Here is a 22396-nt window from a genome sequence, read left to right as displayed (position 1 = left end):
GCGGGCGGGCAGGGACCTCGCTCCCGGCGCAGGCATACGTACAGACCGGCACCGCGCGGCGTCGTGCCAGGAGCGAGAGGAGCCGCCGAGAAGAGCCAGGAGCAGGCGGGGGGGAGGGGGGCAGGCTCCTCAGCCCCCCGCGGCGGCCGCTTCCCCCGTCCTCAGCCCGGGGCGGCGGCGGAGCGGAGCGCAGGCGAAGCCTCTCGTCGGACCCGGCTCTCCTCCCTCCGGCGGCGGCGGCGGGGCTTCACTGCCCCGGGAGGCAGGCGGAGCGCATCCCGCGCCCCGTCCCGGCCGCCGCGCCCGGGGCGGCCGTTGGCGATCGCCACGCCGGCTCCGCGCACACGCCGGCCGCCCCGCAGGACTCTGCCCTGTGGCGCTGCTGCTGCTGCTCCTGGTGGTGGTGGCGGGCGGCCGCTGCCCCGCAGGGCAGCATGGGGAGCTACTGCCCCGCCGCCCGCATCGCCCTGCCCGCAGCGCAGCCCGGCCCGCCCGGTGGGTGGGTATGTGCGCGCGTGTGTGGAGAGAGCGAGCGAGCGAGCGCGCGAGCCCTACAGACACATGCAAGAGAGAGCTACAGATGCATGCACACGCACAGGTCCGTGTGTGGCACCGCTGGCAGCCCCCGGCAGGCTGTGGTCTCCCCTCACTCCTAGAAAGTGAGGCTGGCTCCCGAGCGGCGGCGGCCCCGCTCCGGCTGCCGCTCCCGCCCCCTCCCCGCGGCGCTCTGGCGGCCGCTCCTCTCCTCGGAACATGCCCGCCCCAGGACAACACTCGGCCCCGCGCATGCGCGGCGGCAGGGCGGGCGGCAACGCCGGGGAACCGAGCCCCCTTCTCGCAGGCGGGAGCCACCACCTCGGAACAGCCAATCAGAAGAGGAAACCGTGTTTGATTGACGTGGCCGCCAGCAAGCGAGCGTGGAGCTGGGAACGGGGCGGGGTGGCGGCCGGGAGAGGGCTTGGGAGGTGGGGAGGGGGCGGGAAGGAGCGGGGCTGGCCGGGCTGAGAGTGATGGGAGAACGGACCAGTGGTGGAGCTCGGAGGGAGGGGGGCGGAGCTTCCGGTCCCGCCTCGTCAGGGCTGCCCGCCCAGTTGGGGGCTGAGGGGGCCGCTTGAGGCCTCTCGGGGGCGCGGGGGGCGCCGGGCGGGCCCCGGCTCCGAGGCGAGCCCCGGGTTGTCCCTGGCTACAGACACGGCTGGGGCTGCGGCAGCGGCAGCGTGTCCCTCCCTCCGCTGGGGAAGTTGTGGTGCCCCTGCCTGCTGGAGCACTTGATGTGCGTTAAAAATGCATAGTCGTTATTGCTGCCTTTTTCAGTGTTCTGCATTTGCACTTCCCCTTCGCGCTTTTGAGAGTTTGTTGTGTTTTGTTTTGTTTTTTTTTTTGTGTGGCCACAAAGAAGACGAACTTCTTTTCCTTCTGTGTCTCTGGTTTCTTTTCTTGTTTTTTTGAGAGGGAGGGAGGTTTGTTGTTAAGCAAGTGCTGGGATTTCCCATGTTGGAAATGGGCTGGAGAGCTGCGTGGAGGTGTGAGGGCTGCGGGGCTTGCTCCGACAGGCCGCGAGGGAATACGTAAACACTTCCTAGTTAAAAATGCCCCTTTATGTATGTTTATTTTAATACGAGCACCTTCCCTGGGGATATGGTAAATAAAACCCAAATGATTAGTGTGTTACGCTTCTATTTTAGGGCAAGTTTTCCTCTCAAATTTGTACATTACCTGTGAATGCTGGAAAGGAAGGAGTGAGGCTTACCTGCATAGGGTACAAGGTATTTGACTTCAGAGTCTTTTGAAGATGTTCCAGGGAGTAATTATGCTTTACAAGTATTAATCTTCTAATTAATTATCGTACAAGGAAACAAAAACACAACACTTAAAAACTTTGAGGCTGTTTTCTGAAAACAATTGTATTAGAGGAGTGTTTTTAAGTTTCGGTTTTCTGAATATTGGCAAGTGTTTTTTCTGTAGTAGTTTCCTTTGTAAAGATTTTTAAAAAATGGTTTGCCCTTTTTCTTGATTTTTTTTTTCCCCTAGTTTTTCTGATTTTTAGCTTTTAATAAAATAGGAGTCAGGAGAAACAGTAGAAAAAGTCGTAGAGTGTTTCAGTGTCCCTTTTATTTATATTGTCATTTATTGGTATTTTTAGTGCAGGTATTTCCCCGTTTATTTAAAATGTGTCAAGTTACTCCTCTGGGCACACGTACAACAATAAAATCATATCAATAATGTCTTCCTCAAAGGTCATTGTTCCTCTATAGCTTCAAAATTTGAATTGGCAGGTACTTGCCTTAAATGGGTTGGAAGCTTCTCATTTCACTGTCAGCTCTGTAAATTATTCCCTTCCCTGTGTTGTTTAAAATGTTGGTTTACAACTCTTCCCTGGCAGCTCTCCCTATCCTTTTTTTGTTCAGAGCTCAACTTGCATAAGATTAGGTTGGTAGTGACTGCTCGCATTTTTGCTATCTCTTGTTTGGTTGTGGATAAAGCTGAGGATCTGACATTTTTTCTGAACTTGTTAAATCATTGGTTCTTTTTCTTGATTGTTTTGTTTTCATTGTTGTTATGTCATTCTCTTCATATTCCACACGCTGCCAAGAGCTATGATCTGTGAGTTGCACTTGGTAGCTGTCTGGAGCTGAGTCATGTTGTCTTGCAGTTCATCTGAGTGCAGAGCCAGGAGGAGCGAGCAGCTTTGTTCCCTGCATCCCTGTGTATGTGTGTTGTGTTTTTAAGAGAACAGCCAGCTCTGTGGGGAAAGTGAGTGGTTTTCAAACAGCCTTTTTTCATTGCCTGTGCTGTAAGTACAGATATTCTGGGAATTACAGTCCTCAGAGGGTCATATGAACGTATGTTGGAAGCAAGCCAGCTGGGAGAAGCAGGTGAAAGAGATACCTATGGCTTCAGTATCAGGGGTGTTAAAGATGGGTCAAGCTTTTGCATGCTATGCTATGAAAGGAGTAGAAGACAGAGCATTGCTTTTGTGGTTTCAAGCACGCAGAGTGAAAGGACTGTTTGATAGAAGACAGCTGAGAGGTAAGGCTGAGAGAGGGGGAGCAAACAGCTGCCATGTACTTGAAGTTCGAGGCATGTGCTTGTTAGCAGTGGAGAACATAAGGACGTATCTTGCCCACTGGATCTATGGGGTGCATAAGGAGAAAAGGCCCTTGAAAGGGTGGCGGCTGAAGGCACTGGCCACCTGGAATATTTCGATGTAGGCCACCAGCAGTATATTTATGTAGCTATCCAGAGGGACATGTGAGAGGGTATTCCCACTGCCCAACTTAAGGCTCTCTAACAGCCTCAATTAAGAAGCTAGTCTGCTATGTATATAGTTCCATTGAGAGACCACAAGGTGATTCAAAGCAGAAACCTAAGTCAGATACTTTGATTCTCTTTGGGAAGGAGCGTCTTTCTGTTTGGGCTATATGTAAAGTGCATAGGTAAATTTGATATCTAATTAAGGCCCCCAAGTTACATACCTACAATTAAAATGCCTCCACAGATCTCTCTTACTCATAAGCTCTCTGACTAAATATTTATTTTACTTGTTATTATACTAAAGAACATGACGGTTTGGATCTGCTACTTAAAAGTGTTTTAATCACTGTACGAAAACACTACAGAATGGAAATGAGGTAAATCTGAGGTGACAAATTTTGAGAATTCCACATTATGTGAGACTGAACCTCAACCTAGTTAAGGTACTACCCAGTCATGTAATGATGTCTGGATGACTGCTGTAAGGATTTGGTAAAATCCTGTAATGAAAATGCTGGAGTGAAGGTGGCTGTGACTCAGGATGTGATAAAGGAATCAAGACAGTGTGAAAGAAGCCTTGTTTTGAACTCTTAAATCCCTTTGTAAGGTAAGGATTTCAGATCTAAGCGTTTTACTGAAAGGCAAAATTATGCGACTTCTTGAAAAGCCCAGCTGCTTGGTAGACAGGGAATAAACAGAGATACAACAAATTAAAATTAAACTAACAATTTATCCATTGCAGTATTTTCCTATCTGTTAACTGCTTTTGGTTTTGTTGGGTGGTTTGTGTTTTGGTTTTTTTTTTTTTTGGTTGGTTGGGGTTTTTTTTGCTTTGCTGGTGACTCTCATTCCTCTGGAGCTGTTAGAGTGGTTAGCCTCGTGAATGAAACTTTATGTTGCTGCTTTTGAATGAATTCCATCAAAGAGCCATTGACAGTAGTTGGAAGCAAGAGAGATGTTTTGTTTTGGTTTTCTTTGTTCACCAACTATTAAAATATTATTGATTTTCTGCAGTCGGTCAATGTATGTGGTTTGGCAGCTGTTTTCATTTGTGTGGGTTTTTTGCCATGTTTCAAGTGACTTTTTGCTCAAATACGCTGAAATATAAGAACAATGAAGAGGTCAGATGTAGGTTTTATTTATAGCCACGTAAGTAAGATAAGGTATTGCCCTCATGTATGGTATGATTTTTCAAAGGTTAATACAGTATACAGTATGCTGAGTTAAGTGATATGGTAGCAATACTTGTAAAAGCTTAAGTCAGCTATTTCAGAAGTTGAACGTGAAGTGGCTTCTTGCTAATTGTAACACAATACCCTGGCTATCTCAGCATCCTTAAACTTTCAAATCTCTTGGTGTTTTGACTGAATACGTACGATATTACGAAAAGGCAGCTGTTCACAGGGGTGTAGCATTCTGCGGCGTACCGTCGGGCAGTGGTTTAATGGCTGAGCTCTGACAAGGTCACACTCTTCACAGGGTGCGCAGTGCCCCAGCAGAAAGCAGCTCGTCCCTCTTTGCAGGGAAGCTGAGGCTCTAAGGGCCACTAGAACCCGCTGTTGTCTTGGTGCCCTACATCCGTTCTGTAAAAACACCAAACAAACCAAAACCAAACAAACAAAAACCAAAACAAAAATAAAACACACCACAACCCAAACAAACTAAAGAAGGTAAAAGATAACTATTGTAACAACAGATACCTTGAAGTTCCAGGACTATTTGCTTAAATACATTTTCATTAGCCCATTCTAGAAATGTACAACGTCTTATGAATATTCCCCCTCCAAGTATCCAATTATTACATAGTCACCTGTAATGGCTTTTAAGAATATTAAAGTGGAGCAAATAGGAAATCCTTTCATGTTATTATTTTACAGTGCCCTCAAGGATGCTGGGCTCTTCAGATCTACAAAAAAAACCAATTAAACTATTTCTTTATGATGTTGGGGGTTGTTAAGCTGCAAGCCACCATTGTGGGTAACTTTTAAAGTAGATTGCAACATATTTACCTGTTTCATCATAGCAAACTCGGAGACAGAAAGCAAAACCAGTCACCTGTGGCACTCAGAATTCTGTTACTGATAATTTAAGTTGGTATAATAATAGATGCTTTTACTGCCTTAGTGGGTAATTACTTAGAGAAAAATGGTGGTAACAATGGCAGTTTGTTTTTAGATTATTATCCAGCTAATTCAGCTACTTCTAACTATTTTTCCTCTATCTGCTTAGATTATGTTTTTCATGGTCACTGACTCCTCAAGCCTACTTTTTTTTTTGTTACTGGTTTCTAGAAATGAGAAAAGATTATTTTCATACATGAGATATGAATAATGTAACAGTTTAACCCACTTTGCTGTCTAACTACTGTTAAAAAAAAAAAAAGACTGCTTTTCAAAGTTTCTGTGCACTGCAGAAATCTGTCATTGCTCCAGCGGGCTATTGCAGTACAACTGATGATAATACAGTGTTCCTGCATTAGTTCTCTCTGCTGAGGATTTAAATCCTCTTTTTATCCTTGATTTGGAAAGACAAGCTAAATGTAGCTCTGTCTGTACCTGTAAATAAGATGGGCCTGGCACTGTTCTGGGGCCCTGAGGCCGGGCAGCGTGGGCCGACAGGGCTGGTTGCCACCATTCTCACTGAAATGGCACCACCACTACCAGCCCTGCCACGCACACCCCTGGAATACCTGCGTCCAGGGAGTGATCCCTGACCTGTGCTAACCCTGAACCTCCCTGGGATTTTTTTGGGAAAACACCAGCTGACATGGGCCAAAACTACTAGGGAGTATACTAATACTTTAACGCTACAGATCGTCACGTGCCTCGGTCATCATGACTGTAGTAACTGTAAAGAGATATAGTTTGAGTGTGTGTGTGCATATAAATATACACACGTGCACACACACACGCTGTAATACGGAGCCTTTCATCTTTGTTAATTTTGGTTGGACTTCAAATAATGAAATTTACTTTCAGCTGGCTTCTTGAGGAGTGAACTCCTTAAAGGGCATGTTGGAACTGCTTTGGCAAGAATTTTACCGAGTAAGGCTCTCAGGCTTACATTTTCAAATCTTTCATTCACACTAGGAGGAAATCAACTTAAGTATGATATTGTTTCCCTTGCAAAATATAGCAGAACAATTTGTTTCACTATGAGCAATTAGAAAACGCATTATCTGGTTGCGGAATGAGTATGAAAACTAATTGTGGGGCCAGGCCTGTGTTTGTCTATACACCTTGCTAATGAGTTCGTTTGCTGTAAACTAGACAGCCCACTTCAAAACACATCTCCACCTTAATATATTGTATTAAAAAAGCATGTCAGCTTAATTTTAAAACAATGTAACCCTCAGGGAACAATTTTACTCGAGTTCTTCTGTTTCTTTTCTGTTATTAATTGCATCCATCTGCCAGAGCAGGTGCAAAGGCTTTAACTAAGTTCTCTCATTTTAACACTACCTCTTGAATTTACCCCATCTGTGCAACAGCATAAAAATAATCAATGTCAATATCATAGGTTTTTTTTCTCCTGCTCCTGCCGAGTGCCGTGATCTTAGTTTTTCCTAATCTCAGTCTAATAAAACAATAGCAGCAATATTTAACTCCAACATCCTATTTAATATCCTGCCCCAATACAACTGGGATTTCTTGTTTGAATTGAGAATTAGGAGCTTTCGTTCTTTTCCATTCAAATATCTCTGCTTTCACTAGAATTTCTAAGATTTTCAAATTGTGGTAAGTGGTTGTAAAATATGTGCCTAGGGACTTTACATTGCCGTCTTTCTCTGGAGTAAGAGTTGTACTTTGACAGGAAACAAGCCTATGTCTATTGAACACAGTTTAATGTAGTAAAGACTTCCTCTGTGCTTCTGCAAGTCGAAATAACCTCAATTAGTGGACATTTGAACTATATTACTAGCAGCTTTAATAGAAATATTCAAATGAGATGGTCTCGTATAGACTTTTTGCAGCAAGCAGCAATGTTTTCAGTTTAGTAAGATAGTGTCTTATAGTTAAACAGGGAAACCATGGAGCGCTAGGAAATAATAACTTAAGCATTATGATCTATTTGCTTGAATTTCTTCTTCTGTGCCCCTCATTATTGTAGCTTCTATTCTGTCCATCCTTCTAAAAGAAGACAACTTTTTGTGCTATACTCTGCTTGACTCCTTTACTACAAATTTGTGGTGTGTCTTGTGTTTCCTGTATGCCTCAAGTTCTACCAATATTTTGTTTGTGAGCAAAGACGGGAACCTTTTGTCTTTGGCTGGTGCAGTAAACATGTTGGATTCCCCCACCCCGCTTACTTACCTTCGTTTAAAATAAGTTATTTTTTCCAAACTGAAAGTAAACCGTATGCTTTGTAAGACAAGTCACTATTTTAATAGAACTGAGTAATTTTTGACCTTTTGCATGGGTGATTTGCAAACACAAATTGAATGCATTTGATATTTGTATTTATTTGCTGAATGCTTCAGAGCATTCAGTTATTCTCCAACTGAGTTTACAAGATTTCTGCATCAGTTGCTTGTTCTACGTAATGCAATTGGTGATTGTATTTTTCTACTTCATTACAAGACTGATTTTTTTTTTTTTAAAAGGAAAATGAAAAGTAGTGAATCAGACTTCTGGGGAGAGGAATAATTGATTTTTGCCTTTCTGAAATGTTCATTTTAATGCATTAAGCAGTCATATTTTGAACAACAGTGAATACTACATGGAAATGGGCTTTTTCATTATTAATTCTATTGTATGGGACGGTGTAATGCTTGTTTCCATTGAGTTTCAGATTAAGGCATGTTGTGTCACATGAAATATAAAGAGGTCAAAGTAAAACTAATAATGAAGTGAAGCTTGCATTAACCTTTTTCGCTGAATTTATGTCATTTTCCTGTCTCGTTTTCAATGTATCCAGTTCTACATGGATGGCCCCATTGTGTAGGCAGTCAGAAAGCGTCCAGCAGAACATTGTCACTCTTGTATCAAACAGCACAAAAGTGGCTTTAATTACTGAGAATGTGATTTTATTTGGGGGCCTGTTGGTTTTTTTTGGTGTGGGTTTTTTTTTTTTTTTTTCTTTTCCTCTGCAGGTCTGTTTCTCAGTGTTTTTATTTTGTTCAGTTACCAGTTACTTGTTGGTCAATCAAAAACCAGCTATACTGGCTTATAAGCATGTTGTGTTGGTATTTTCTGCTCTCCTTTCTGTTATTCTTGGTTGGTTTTTTTGTTTGTTTGTTTTTTTTAAAGTATCTGGTATTTTACAACTTTTCTTTAAAGAGTGTAGCGCTATAGGGCATAACCAAAAATGTCGTCTTATGTAATTCAGTTCTTCTCAAACTCTTACTTCATCAGAGCTGAAGATGAACAAATAATCTAAGACAGTTTCTCTACCTAGCCAGCAGTCCTTCGTCCTCAATGACAGCTTCTCATAGGCTTTATCCTGCTCTTGCACAAATTAGCCAGACTGTGTCCCAGTGCTCACTTTTTAAGGAATAAAGTGTTCATGATTAAAGCCTTGTATCTCTGAATAGCTGTATAATTTTGGCACCAGGTATGGTTGGTACTCTTGTCACATTAAGTGAAAATTTCTCTTCAGTTTTTCTATGTAGATATGAATAAAAGACAGTCTTCATAATATTTCCTAGATTGTCCCTAATTTTGAAGTTTGACTTATTTTTGTGCTTTTCTCTTTGTGAAAGAAGGATAGTCTAAATGTTACAGGTTTTCATAAGAAATATTTTTAATATTCATATGTGTTAACAGCTTGGAGAGTGTGTTGTGCTTAACTCAGTCTTGGTAGAAGGGAATATCAGCAACGGAGTTTTTAATGTTTGATGTTGTTGTCCAAGCTACAAAGAAAGGCTGGAGGAAGTAGGAAAGTCCTATGTCTTGGAAATTTTTTTCACGTGTTTTTCTTTTACATATAGGCAATGTACCTGGAATTTTGAAAAGTAAATAGTCATCTGTTTAGATGCCCATTCATGAATCCTTGAAAAAGCAGGCTGATCTTATAAAAGCAGATATTTGGTGATTTCTGAAAATTTACTGAATGTGAAGGTTTCTCTTTCTGAAGGCGCATTACGGTGCAGTGTTGCTTGGTAATTCTAAAAAACTTGGATGCTCCATTCAGTGACACAAAAAGCTAAGTGTAGTAATTTTGACCCTTTTTTTTGTACAATCTCAACACAGCTTCTAGAGATGCGTGGGAATTTTTACTACCTTTCTTCTTCTTCATAACCCTGTGGTCAGCTAAAGCAGCGTAATAGCAGGAGTAATTCACTTTTGTATACCCTGAATAAAGGCACGTTCTGCTACTCTTAAATTCAGTGAGACCTTACTCTCAAAGCTTTTCGACCCAATTTCATAACCTTGCACAGCCTCATGGCATAATGAAGTCCACAGAGTTACCTTGGCTTTGTTTAGCTGAGTGTCTGTTCCTGCACATCTGCCGTATCTTCTGCCCATGCAGAATATCTATTTTAACTTACTGGCACTGGGATTATATGTTGTTGTGACTTTTATGGAAACCAGGCAGATCTGCACTTCTACAAAGCAGAGCATGGTAGATACTGGGGTGTGTGTGACAGAGTGCATGCCAGTTTAAATATTTTAAAAATGTGAAACACTTTGTAAAGGGAAAAAAATTATAACATGCATCGCTTTTTTTTTTCCTTTGGCCAAGGCTGAAAATATTCTCTTGTGAACTTGCTTCCCTTGACTCATTGGCTTTCTATATTTTTTCCTTCCACTTGACTAAATTATGCCAGTTGGATTTTAGATCTATCAAACATGATTACTGAGCAGTGAAGCCTATGAAGAGTGTAGTTGGTTGAGCCAAAAAGCAAAAATATAACACATAAACTACTCAGAAATCTCCTTAGGATAAATGGGGAAAATTTGCAGAATTTATCATGGATGAATGCTAAACAACTGAAGTTCTGGAAGGGTACTTGGAATAACATAATTTGGACAGTAAATAAAACTTTTTAAAAATCTTCAAGGAATGCAGTGATTACATAAACACCCTCATGGAAAATGTGTTCAATTCCAGGTTCTCTTGTGCAACTGTGAAAGGCAGAACTAGCAGAAGGCTGTAATATCTTCACATGCAATTGTACCAATGACCTCTGAAGGAGGAAGAAAGGAATCGAAGAAGAGGCAAAATAATCACAGAGAGCAGTCAGAGGGAAGATGCTGTAAGCAGTAAGTTGAGATTGAAATCTGTTTAAAAATACAGGCATGTGGCTCTAGTTAAATGGCTTGGTTTCACTGACATTATACAAACATCACCATTGGATTTCATTCAAGCAAAGTGCTCCCAAGCATTCACCGGTTTGGATGAGTTGAGGGGCCCCTTCCTCAGCCAGACTAAATGAGTAGAGTTGTTTTCAAACAAACAGAATAGTATTTATACCAAGTCCCTGTTCCTTTTAATGGTGTAGGTGACCAGTTTATTACAGCTCAGCGTTGTGCTGATAGCAGCAATGGTGTGAAAGCAAAATGTCGCGGAAGACTCCATACGGTTAAATCGAATGCATTTGTTTACCACGTTTTCCAGAGTTTCTGAACTCTTCCTGGTAGGTACCACAGCTAAAACTGTATTTATGAAGGTGATACTTTACTAAGATATTTATTTTTATAAGAAAGAAATGTGGGATCTTCTTCACTGTTTATGTGAATAGCACTTGATCTATTCCCAATTACTTGCATAGCTTATCTGTCAGTTGGTTTATAGTTCAGCTTCTTTTTTAAGAGATACTGTACGCTGATGCTCACTCAAGCTTTCTGCATTTTCACTTTGACCGGCTTATCTGTTTGGCATTAGAGAAGCCACAGTTTACTTTGAAAGAGTGCTTGTTTGCTGAAATAGTGCAACTTGACTGAATACTGGAGGCAATGCCTGGGAAGTGAGTTTTGAGCTCAAAACCCCTGATATTCTTTGTGCATATTGGAATGTAACTCCTTCATCCACTGAGTAGAACAGAAAAATGTCATGAGGCTTTTTTTGTAATTGGGCCTGCCAGCCAGAATTTCAAATATTAAAATACTCTTTATAAGCTGCTTGTGAATAAGGAATAGAATAAGAATTAGTCTGAACTTTGGCAATAATTTAGAGTGTAATACACTTGCTGCAGTTACCGCTCTTCTATGAAGTAATGTACCCACAAATGGAGTTGTTACGTGAAGCCTCGTTTGGACCTTGCTTGCGCAATTTTATTGTATTTTAGTGGAATTTTAATATAATCTTGGAAATAATTATGTCAGATTAGCCCAAACAAACAGTAGAAAAATGCAGGACTATTCTTTTCAGTGAAGTTACTACAGGCTCATAGGACTGTGAGTAACATTAGGTAGATTTGGTTTTCACTCAGCTGATGTTATTTTCAGAATGACAAGCTTGTAGAATCAGCAGGAAAAGCATTGGCACTAATTATGACTAATGTTTAACTGTATTGCATGATGCATTGAAGCACTCTGTAGTCTGAGATATTCAATTTTACATGTTCTCAAAGCTTTTTTTTTAAATGGTGGTCTTACAATGTAATGTTAGTATGGTATTTGTAAAATACACTGAACCTTTTTCAGGACAGCTGTAAAATGAGAGTAGATTGATGTCAGTGGGACTGTCTTGGTTTTAACCAAAATGTAAAATGTGCCTCTCCGGATTGGCTGAATTTTCACTGTGGCTTTTCAGGAGTGGTTAGCAGCATAAATGTAAAAATGTGTGTTTGTAAAATGTGCATGACTTCTACAGGAAATTCTCCATTGTTTGGGATCGATCTCTCTCTGTCTATATATATGTGTGTGTATGTATATATGTGTGTGAGGACTAGAAAAACAAACTTAGGCAACTTCTAAAATCTTATTCGTACAGGCAGAACTTTATCCTGAGGAAAGTGGACATGTTTTGTTTCAGAGTTTTTCTTTAGATGAGCTTGCTTAAATGCAACTTTGAATCTTGACTGCTTGGTTGTAACTCTCAAAGGATTTTTTTTAAAGTGGACACCAGAGGCTACTTAAAAATAAGACAGGCTCAATTTCTTTGAGCTTTTTCTCTTTTTGAGTTAAAACTTACCCATACAGCCGAATGAGTCAGTTTCATCGTCTCTATGTACAGCTGGTATGATGGAAAGAAATGGTCTTTTTAAATAGCCATGACAGTCGTAGTTATTGCAAAAGGGTGAATGGGGGAGGAAAATGAAAGAAATTAATTGGGAAAAAGTCTAGGCCAACGATGACTAGTAGTGTGATAATTTACAGTAAAGAGAAAATGACTTAAAACATGACATGAAAGCCGTGTATTTATAAAAACTCATAGTAGCAGTGCTCTACATTATACTGGCATAATGACTGGGAGAACTCGAGTCTATGAATTCACCATTAAAATTAAATTTTAAAAAAACCTTACTTATCAGACTTAACATCAAATCATTAAAACCTTTTGAAATGCTAAGAGATGAATAAACCTGTTTTACAAATATACAAATAATGTAAGAATGGAAGTCGTCACTATGCACAGTTCTATGTTTTGTTTTTAAGATGAGGAGGCTTACTTGTATCCTGAGGGTGCTGTATTCCTATATTTGCCCAGTCTTCTCAATAATGACTTCACCAATTACAGGATCATGCCTAGTTTTTACACAGATCAGAAAATACCTTGTTCAGTCAAAGTGCCATCTAATTTTCCCATATGCTTTTAAACTGCACAGTTAACTAAGACCTTGAGTCTGTGTTGAATTCACACCAGCATTCTTAGTTTGTCTTGCACATTATTTTAGTAAAACCTGTTTTACATGACTATCCAAGGGACAAGGGGAAAATAATTGCCTATCAAAGAGAACTTTTTTTAAGAATAATGGATGTTCTTACTGTTTATTTTGAGGGGGGGAAAAATCTGTTAGACTCGCCAATAAAGAATTAAACTATTTAGAAGAGATCTTCAATAAAATTCTAAATCCACTTTGAAGTATTGGAAAAGGCATAGAAGGAAGGTCTGCCCTTTGTTTCTGTCACTGTTTGTTCTTTTTTTTCTTCTATGCCCTTTTCTTCTCGGGTCCCCAGAGGCCTTTGCTTACAGTGTGATAGTGATATTGTGTGTATCACGAAAAAGCAAATACAGTAGTTCAGTTGTAATCTTAGCTCCTACTGCCCACACAGATTCACGAACTCTCTTCCCTTAACCTTGCATATTCGTAACTGGGAAGCTTGGAAGGACAAATAAGAGAGAAAAGAAAGTTATGTACCATATTGAGCTTCTGTTATTCCTTGTTTTTCAAAGGTGACGAAAAGAAATTTCTCCCCCCAGAAAACAGATAAGAGAGTTGAAATGGTTCCTGCCAGGTTGTTGCTGATATTTCCGGGAGAAATGTTCTGGGTAAGATTTTACTTCTAGTTCCTCTGTCGTCTTCCTGCCTAGCCCCCCTAATCTCCCACGTCAGTCACAGGCAGAAGTGCTGAGCTCTCTGTTCACTGAACTAGGTTATGAAATTATGCACCTGCTGAATAGGAGATACTGTGTTGATATTGTTGAATAGCAAGCGAGAGACTGGACTATGACTAAGGGCATCTCTGTGGATGGGCTTGGCTCTGTGTCTTCACAGGGCTTTGGGTTCCATAGCAGTATGTCTAATGGAAAAGAAGAATAAACAGGAGAACTGAGCTCATTTTTCTACAGAGCATTCACCTGGAGCACGTTTCTTGAGTATAGCACTGCTGCGGACTTGCAGCTGCTGTAACGCATGCTAGTAGCAGACTGACAAGCAATGGTGGTCAGCCATGGTGTGAGAACTTCACTGTGCAAAAACTTGCCGTCTCTGATTATTTCAGATCAGTTTGGTATTGGACAACTGGCTGTTCAGGGCAACTCGGATGGAAATTTAATCTGCAAAAGATGTTTACTGTGGCATCCTGGGAACCTTTTCAATACCCAGCACTGCTTTCCTTTTGTGCATAGTCAGAGTTTCCAAAATAAATGGGCCTCTTAAGTAGGCATATACTTTTATTCATTATTTCCTAGTGCCAATGCAAATTGCTTCAACTTCAGAGGCACTGAAAGGCCTCTTTCACCTTTGTGGAAGATATTTTCATACAATTGAGTGTGCAGAGCTGTGTTGCTGCATCATACGCAAGTATCTGGAACCGTAGAAGTCTGCTGGAATGGACAGTGGAGCATGGCCACTGTGGATTGTGATGAGATGGTTCCTTGTTATTTTGTGAGACTGGATGTACCACTTTCCTTCCAGGCTATCAGCCTGTTTACTAGGCATTTAGGCATTGGAAAGAAATGCTATAGACATGAATGCAATCTGTCACAGCAAAATATCTGTTGGAGTCCAGAAAATTAAGTTAGAAACTAATTACCTTCATGTTGAAGGCAAGGCCTATTGAAATTCACATAACGTAACCATATTAACACCTGTGGTTATTAATAGAAATGGATAGTACAGTCATGCTATTTCTAGGCTATTTTCAAACAGGTCTGTCTCCATTTCCTGGCTGTATGACTTTGAAAGAGCTTGTCAATAGGTTGCCTGAGCTGAGCTGCTTGTCTTGTGTATTCCTACTTACTGCTGTTACTGGACAGTTGGGTTGTAACCCTATGACTTTTTAAAAACAGCAACAAAAAAGGGCTCTCACATCTGTTTGTGTCTGCAGTTCTGCATTGTGTCCCCCTCCAAGGCCAACACAGCCTTGTCCATTGAGAAATGCTCCAGGGACTGTTCCTTTAAAACTCTTTGTGATCCTCCACCAGCATGAGTTCAGTATTTCCTGGAACAAAACTTCTTTGCTCATTTCAGAATTCAGCTGTTTATTTTACGGGTGATGGATCTTCGAATAAACCATAGCTGATAACAAAACTGTAGAAAGCCCGGATACTTACCGTCCTATTGCTAGTCTGCTCTCTTTCTGTTCCTACACTTTTGAAAAACATTAGCACCTTCTGTTCACTTAGCTGTGACAAAGTTCACTTCCAAAGAGCCTTTTCTGCCTTCCCCCTGGGGTGCCGAGAGGTTCCCTAAGTTACTATCCTCAGCGCTGCTGCTCCGTAGCAACGGCAGGTGCGTGGGCGGCTGACTTCTGTGCAGAGGGAAGCAGCCCCTGGATTGGTAACTGCGTGGGTGTGCTTTCAACTGGATGCCCCTGGAAGGCATTCGTGGGCGATGTTATCCCTGATGGGAGTCGCACCAAATACAGGCAGACAGTGGGGAATGAGGGAGATGCTCAGTTTTGTTGTTTAGCAGCATTGTCTCTGCCAGTTGATGCAGGAATAAAACAGAAGATGGTCCTGAGAGAGCTGCTTTTTCTTGCAGTATGCATACCAAACTGAACTGCTATCTTTGATTTTGGTTATCTTTTTTTATGACACGTATAAATAAGGATAAAGCGCATTGCCAAATTAGAGGAATTCTGCAGTGCTTGTTCCAGAGCTGTAAACACTTTGAAATGCTTTGGGACGCTTACCTCATGAAATCTCAACTTCAGTAAAAGCTGAGTGCAGGAACTAGCCAACATTCACTTTTTCAGGTGTTTTTGCTGTCTTTATTTGCTCCTTCAAATATTGCATATTGGATGCAATCTGTTTAACTTTTAACCTACGTGGGGTATGCTAGAGTTTAAACTGCCTAACTTGCTTAACGCAAGGGCAAGAGAAGGGAAAGGAGAATGAGTGTGAACAGCAGAGCAGGCATAAAGACAACAAACTTAGCTGACTTCTGGAATTGCAGCTGGAATGTTGTGGAATTTGATACAGATGGAAAATAGCAGTTGAAAAGCGTAAAATTTCCAGTGTGGGTGCCATTTTGAGTAGGCTGTGTGGGTGGAGAATGGTGCTAAATGCCAAGCGGGCAAGTAGAACTACAGGTCCCTTTCCAACTAGTAACAGACAGCTAGCAATGGAAAAAAGAAAAAAAAAAAAAAAAAAAGTTTAAATGTCCCAATGCAGCTGTTTTGTAATAAATCACTAATAGTTACTGGTAAAGCTCAGCTCATCAGCATTTGCTGCTTTCTTGTCTATAGAGTTCTTTTCCACAGTAGTTTCAGTATGATTTTTATGACATCCTTATTTAATATCTTACCGTATATAGTCAGTGGTTCATGTGGCTCTGAAATCTTTTTTTGGTCAGACTATATGACATATAGCAGGTCAAAAGTGTTTTTGAGTATTCTAGTTAACTATCATTTTTCACTATTAAAGTAGCATTACTTCTAAGAATGAAGTGCTGTTCCTTATAGGGTGAGCATGTAATACTAGTGTTACTGGGCATCTCTGCTCCTGCTTTGTTCTCAGATCCTCGGTTCAAGTTCTGATGCTTTGTTTTGGCATCAGGCCCAGTTCCAGGAGCAGATCTTTTCTCTTCATTTGCTCCAGATGTATTTCCTGTGTGTTCATGTGACTCTCCTTCAAAAAAAGAATAAGCATGCAGCAAACGATTCATAATTAAAAAAGGAAAAAGGTGGCTTCCCCTTTAGGAAACAGCTCCAGTAACTTTTAAGAGGCAGTTCCCTACCTTGAGAAGGCATGACAATACCTAGGCTGATGGGTACATTATCATACGGAGGAAAAGGGGAAGATCAAAGTTATTCTGCTTGATAGTCACTAAGTATTGAGAGTGTCCTTGGCTACTTGTCAATCAAAGGTAGACCCCAAATGACCTGAAAGAATCTGATATTCAAGATGGACTCATGCACCTTTAATGGCAGAAATCCTTTGTAATGAATAGCTCAAAACTTTTCTTCCCTCATGTGAGGCTTTAGAAGAAGCTGTAAAAGCTTTTGAATATTTATATGTATAATAGTTCTGGATCAAATTTGAACTAAGCGGAGGTCATTAGTAACAAGAAAGTGTTCCTTAATTTTTCAGAAGGATCTGACTATTAAAATGCAGAGCATCTCTACTGTAATGTGAAGTTTCACTGTGTGTGTGTGTGTAGTAAACGAGTTATAAAGGTTGTAATCACTTGGCTTTTATTGTTCTATGAGAACCTTTTTGTTAGTCTCCAGCTTCTGAGGGGAAGGTGTAGTTCTCCCAATCTGGTCCTCTACAAAAGACTACAAGAATCCCTCACAGTAACGTTTAAAAAAATCTGCTTTCAGCTACAGCCAGAAAATAAGGCTCTGCTATAAGTAGTGCATACCAGAAGTAGAAATGACTCAGTTCCACAAGCTTCCCAAATCTATAGGTGGTTCTCTTCAGGAGAACTGACACTGCAATGCATGTGGTGATTATCTGTGAAAGAAGCACACATGCCCTTGTGTTTGAAATTTAGAATTTAAGAGCAACGTTGGGTGTGAGGCAGTAATTGGGAAGTCATTTGAGATGCAAAAGCAGTGAAAATGGGATGGGTCTGTATACAACCGGAAACTATAACCATGGGTTGTTGTTCATAAATAATACTAACATCAAGTTTTCCTTCCACTGAATTTTAAATGGTAAACATAGGGCTTGGAGGAGGGAGGTTGTTTCTTCTTTTATCCTACGCATTTGTAAAGTATTTGGAATGCAGTCTTGGTGCTTCCAAGTCTTCCCACTGCAGCTGGGGGAGAGATGTCGTAATGCTGATGTCTGCTCACGACTGGCTATGTTTTGAAATCATAGCCCAAGCAAAGGGAAATGCATAATTTTACCACCTCTCCCAGCTGTCGTCACAAGAAACACTGACTCAGACACACCTGTGAGTCAGAAATCCTCTTGTTTCCTTCCTGCTGCCTGTAGTAGTAATTTGCCTCTTATTTCAACTGTAACCTTTACTGCTGTTCTCAACCTCTGCATTGTCTCGCTTAATCTGAACAGGCAGCAGAAGTAAAATTAAGCTGTCTCTTACTGTCCTCTTCCAACCCATCTATTCTGAAAAGAGGGCAAACAGTCAGAAAAGTACTCTCTCCCTCTGTGCTTGAGCACAAAATTTGGGTAGACAGTAAAGAATTATAAAGGGACTTCTCTTTTTCTCTGAACTGATAAGTAACCAAGTCATAAGCTACATGAACAGGAACTGGACTGAGGAAAATCAAAGGTCACGATGTTTCTTAAATGCAGTGGAGACTCTTACACAAGCTGCCCCTCTGAAGGATACCATGTGGTCTATTTAAATTAGTTTTCTTTCCTCTTGTTTCACAGGCAGTTGTGCTGTTGACTGAGCCTCTGTTGTTGCATTACACTTTTACTTTCCAGAACATAATTTGCTATTGATTTTTAACCTTTTCTTAAAAGTACCCACTCTTTCAGCTTATTTTTTTCAAACATGATCCATTTATTTTGGTGCTTCACTTTTTGGTTGTCTGCCTTGGTTCCTCCAAAGGGTCTGATAGAAGTCTTGAATCGCCTATTTTGTTGGGAGGTTTCAAGTTGGGTATCTGAAATAAGAGATGATTTAGGAAGAAGAATTATGTCTTTGCATTGATAATTGTAATGGTAGAATACCTGCTTAGACATGCAGACAATAATCTCTAGCAAGGAAAAAAACCTCCACCCTACAATATATTTAGACATCAGTAAGAAATGAAATGAGTTAGCAACAGGAGAAACAAATAGTCTGTGGTTAATTCTATCACTTCCTTTGCTACAAAAAAGCAATCATCAAGTTTTAGAAGGCTTATTCAAATGTGACGGGGACAGCCCCTAAGCAACAGTAGCAGGAACATCCACCGCTAATCATTTTCCTTTGCCAGTTTTTATTCCAGTCCTGCAATTGTTCTGCTCACAAAAAGGAAATATGACAAAGATGGTTTTATTTGAACAATGACAGTCAGACTAAATGTTCAAAAGTACAGCTGCTGAAACTTCTTAGAGACTTAACTTTTCATTAAAAAATACTTTATGATAAAACATAACGTATGTAACATAACTAACAAACCTTGTGCAGAAGTTGGTTTTGCTTTCCTTTTATTAAGCACAACGTGCTTGAAGCTGGGGAATACTGGAACAAGAAGTAAGGATGTTAAAATGCTAAGTGCCTTTTGCTTTAGGAGAATAGTGGGACAGAATCAGACAATCCTATACAAGTTTTGGTTCCTTAAAATTCAGCATGGTTTGGGTTCTAAACTATACACAGAAATTTAAATTTGAGATGGAACCAGAGATGAGAGGCATATCTTATGGATCTGATTCTGAGTCAGATTAAGAGAGCAGAAAGCTTAAAAAAAAAAAAAAAATCATTAATTTTATCATCTAACCCAAAATCTAGTAATGACAGTCTAAGAGCTTGGCCCTGGCAGATCTGAAACAACTCTTATCCTGTTTCAGTATCAAGTCTGAATTTGGCTGTTGTTCAAAATACAGATTAAGAGAGTACATCCATGGCAGATTTTTCATTTTAAACAGTTTATTCATTATTGGATAAGCAGAGTCATTATTTCCCCTTCACGCAACATCCCAGTGTTTTCACACTGCGTGGCCATTTCATTACGCATTAACTTTTTACATACAAAAACGTCCTGTTTAAATTCGCAAATTCAGTATATGGAACTGCTCTTTCCCTTTATAAACAATTGGAGTATTTCTGCAAGCATTTAGTATTAAAACCTGCAACTGTTTTTCTTTGTAAAACACTTAACTCTTAGGAGTTTGTTGAAAAGTTTGGTATTGCTCAGCAAACAATCCTTTGGGGTGTTCTGCTAGGTTGAGAGACAGTCTGCCTGGATTTGGTATTCATTCAGGACTTCTCACCTTCAAAGGCTTGTCTTCCTGAGCAGTTGCTAGATTCTTTGCTTACTTTGCATCATCATCAGTGTGCAAGAAATTTCACAGTAAGTAAATGCAACCCACTCACCAATGACCTACACTGAAGAGGCTCAAGAGAAACAGGCCAAAGCTACCAAGTTCTTAAGGTAAAAAGACCAAAAGAGTTAGCCATTAGGAATCCCAGAGCAAAAGTAACTTCTGTAATGCAACACAATATCTACATGTGTGGAGCTCTGTCAGTGGATACGTTTCACGTCTGTATGACATTTAATGAAAGCTTTCAAAGAAGAAGCCTCTTAATCTGATTACTAACAAAAGATCAGCACTTTTGCTAATGGTAACAGGCTTTCAGTGTATTATCTTTGCACTACAGCAAGAAAAATGCATTGGTCAGTAGTCTTTGTTATAGATACATATAATTTGCTGTCTTTCCATCTTGGGACAGAATTTTGATCTTTATTTCATTAAAGTTCTCTACCAGATATTGTATATTCACCTCTTTTAGGATGTGAGACCTAATTTTGCATTTTTTTTATGTGTCTGTGTGTGTGCATTTTTTGTGAATTTGCTTTGGATGATGCTGGCCATCCTCCTGTTGTCTTCTGCGGTGAAAGTGGGCATTTGCAATTGAGAAGCTGCTAGCATTTGCAGCGAATCTTTTCTTAAGCACCTAGTCTTGCATGTAGTTGAAAGTATTTTGGTTTGGGGTTTTTTTGGTGTTTTTTTGGTGTTTTTTGGGTTTTTTTGGGTTTTTTTGTTTTGGTTTGGTTTTTTGCCAAAAGCCATAAAAATCTCCTAGGACAGCTACACAAAAAGTGTGAAAGAGAACTAAGGGGAAGAAACAGAGTAGTCATTACATTCTTTTTATCTTGTTTTTTTTTTTTCCTTCTCATTTCAACTATGTTGCATTTAATTTAAAGACTAACATACTGAATCTCCCAGTGTAGGTGGAGATATTGAGGGTAACTGACATGAAGTTTCACTAGTAACAAATAATTATAATCTATAAACTCTTCCAAAGACCTTTTTCTGTCAGATGAGTAACCAGTTTGCAAGAAGAGTTGTGGCAAGTGCAGCATAAACCATGAGCATGGTTCAATTAAAAGGAGGTACATTGAATTAAAGAATACACTTTACTTGGGTATTCATAAGTATATTAATTCAACAGATTATATTCCTTTAGCAAGCCATTTGTAATAGTTTATTTTCTGTGTTATTGCTGTTTGTATTATTAATGGACTGCCTCCACACCTGAGCTCATATCCTCTGTTAAACTGAGTAAGAGTCTGCATCAACCAGCCCCAGGAGTGGCATTGATAGTCCATTCTCTCTCTTCCTCTTTTGGGGACATTTACCACTATAGCTTATACTTCTGGAAGGCACCTCAGATATAAGTTTTTGACTGCCATCTGGCCAGTCTACTTTCAAATGGGCTCCAGATCCTGGGATGCTTACATTACATAGACCATTAACGCATGGAGGAATTTTTTTCAGAAGCAGGAAATGGTAGCAGCTGAATAGGAACATATTTTTGTTCTACCAAGGGTTCAAAGCATACTTTCAATGCCCAAGCATGTTTTTCTGCTTGCATTTTGATTTCTATTATTTATTTATATGCTTTTGGAATGAGCTTGTGCATGGTTTTCTCCATGAATTGGGCCACCAAGTATTTGGGTCAAATAACTCCTGCCTGCTAGAAAATATTTCATCGTGGCTGCATTATTTTCAGGATAGGTATATACAACTTAACAGGAAAATACTTAAAAGCTCTTAATTTTATTGCATTTGGAAGTCTAAGACTCAGTGAAGGTGAATGACACGTGATCTTGAATGATAGAAAGTGGCAATAGTAATACACTGAAAGTAAGCGTAGCTCGTATTTTAAAATACATAGAAATTATATATATGTAGTATTTTGCAGACTCCGAAAAACTTAATCTCTGACAGCTGTGGAAATCTTATGGTTTCTTTAACCACATACGTGCTCCACACCCCTAATAAAGATTGTAGTCGTCGTGCATTCATGTTCTAAAGAATTTCATCAGTCCCTGGCCATGTGGCTTCGTGAAGATCTTGACTCAGATTTTGAAAGATGCCTGTGGTTAGTTTTCAAGAGTGACTTAAACTCTTGGGCTGCAAGTTCCCCTTATAAATAGGAGTTAGGAGCTCCTATTGAGTCCTTTCTGTTAGGTTATTTCTAGTAAGTCATGAGTGGGTGTTACAAGCTAACCTTGTAAAACAATTTTATATGATACACTCCGACTATGTGCATAAGCCTAGGCTAGGTCACTTACATGCAGGCAATCATCGATGTGTTTGCAGGATTGACATCTAGAGGAAGCGAGAAAATTGGGAACATGTGGTGAACTTAGTTCTAGCTCTTTGCTCGATGGTTCCTGTTAAAGATTTATATGTCATAGTGATTTACAGTGACGTGAGTGTTCCCAGTCTCTCCTGGTCA

General features: G+C 40.3%; 1 protein-coding gene across 4 annotated transcripts in view; it reads right to left on the bottom strand.

Annotated features, from left to right (window-relative positions):
- Positions 1-755, bottom strand: part of CBLB (Cbl proto-oncogene B) — a gene marked incomplete at its 5' end in the record, with an annotated part of 135595 nt that extends 134840 nt beyond the window's left edge. For 3 of the 4 annotated variants that reach the window (XM_082336901.1, XM_082336902.1, XM_082336903.1), the window contains one exon: positions 43-214. Coding sequence is in view for 1 of the 4 variants with exons in the window: in XM_082336900.1 (XP_082193026.1) it covers positions 597-755 (159 nt within the window). Of the gene's footprint in view, positions 1-42; positions 215-596 lie in introns of those variants that run through there. The other variant, XM_082336900.1, reaches the window with a different exon arrangement.
- Positions 756-22396: the final 21641 nt, after the last annotated feature.

The sequence above is a fragment of the Platalea leucorodia genome (genome assembly GCF_965183815.1).
Source record: "Platalea leucorodia genome assembly, chromosome: 2".
NCBI lineage: Eukaryota > Metazoa > Chordata > Aves > Pelecaniformes > Threskiornithidae > Platalea > Platalea leucorodia.
Note: the sequence above shows the minus strand (reverse complement) of the source record. Positions and strands in the feature narration are given on the sequence as shown.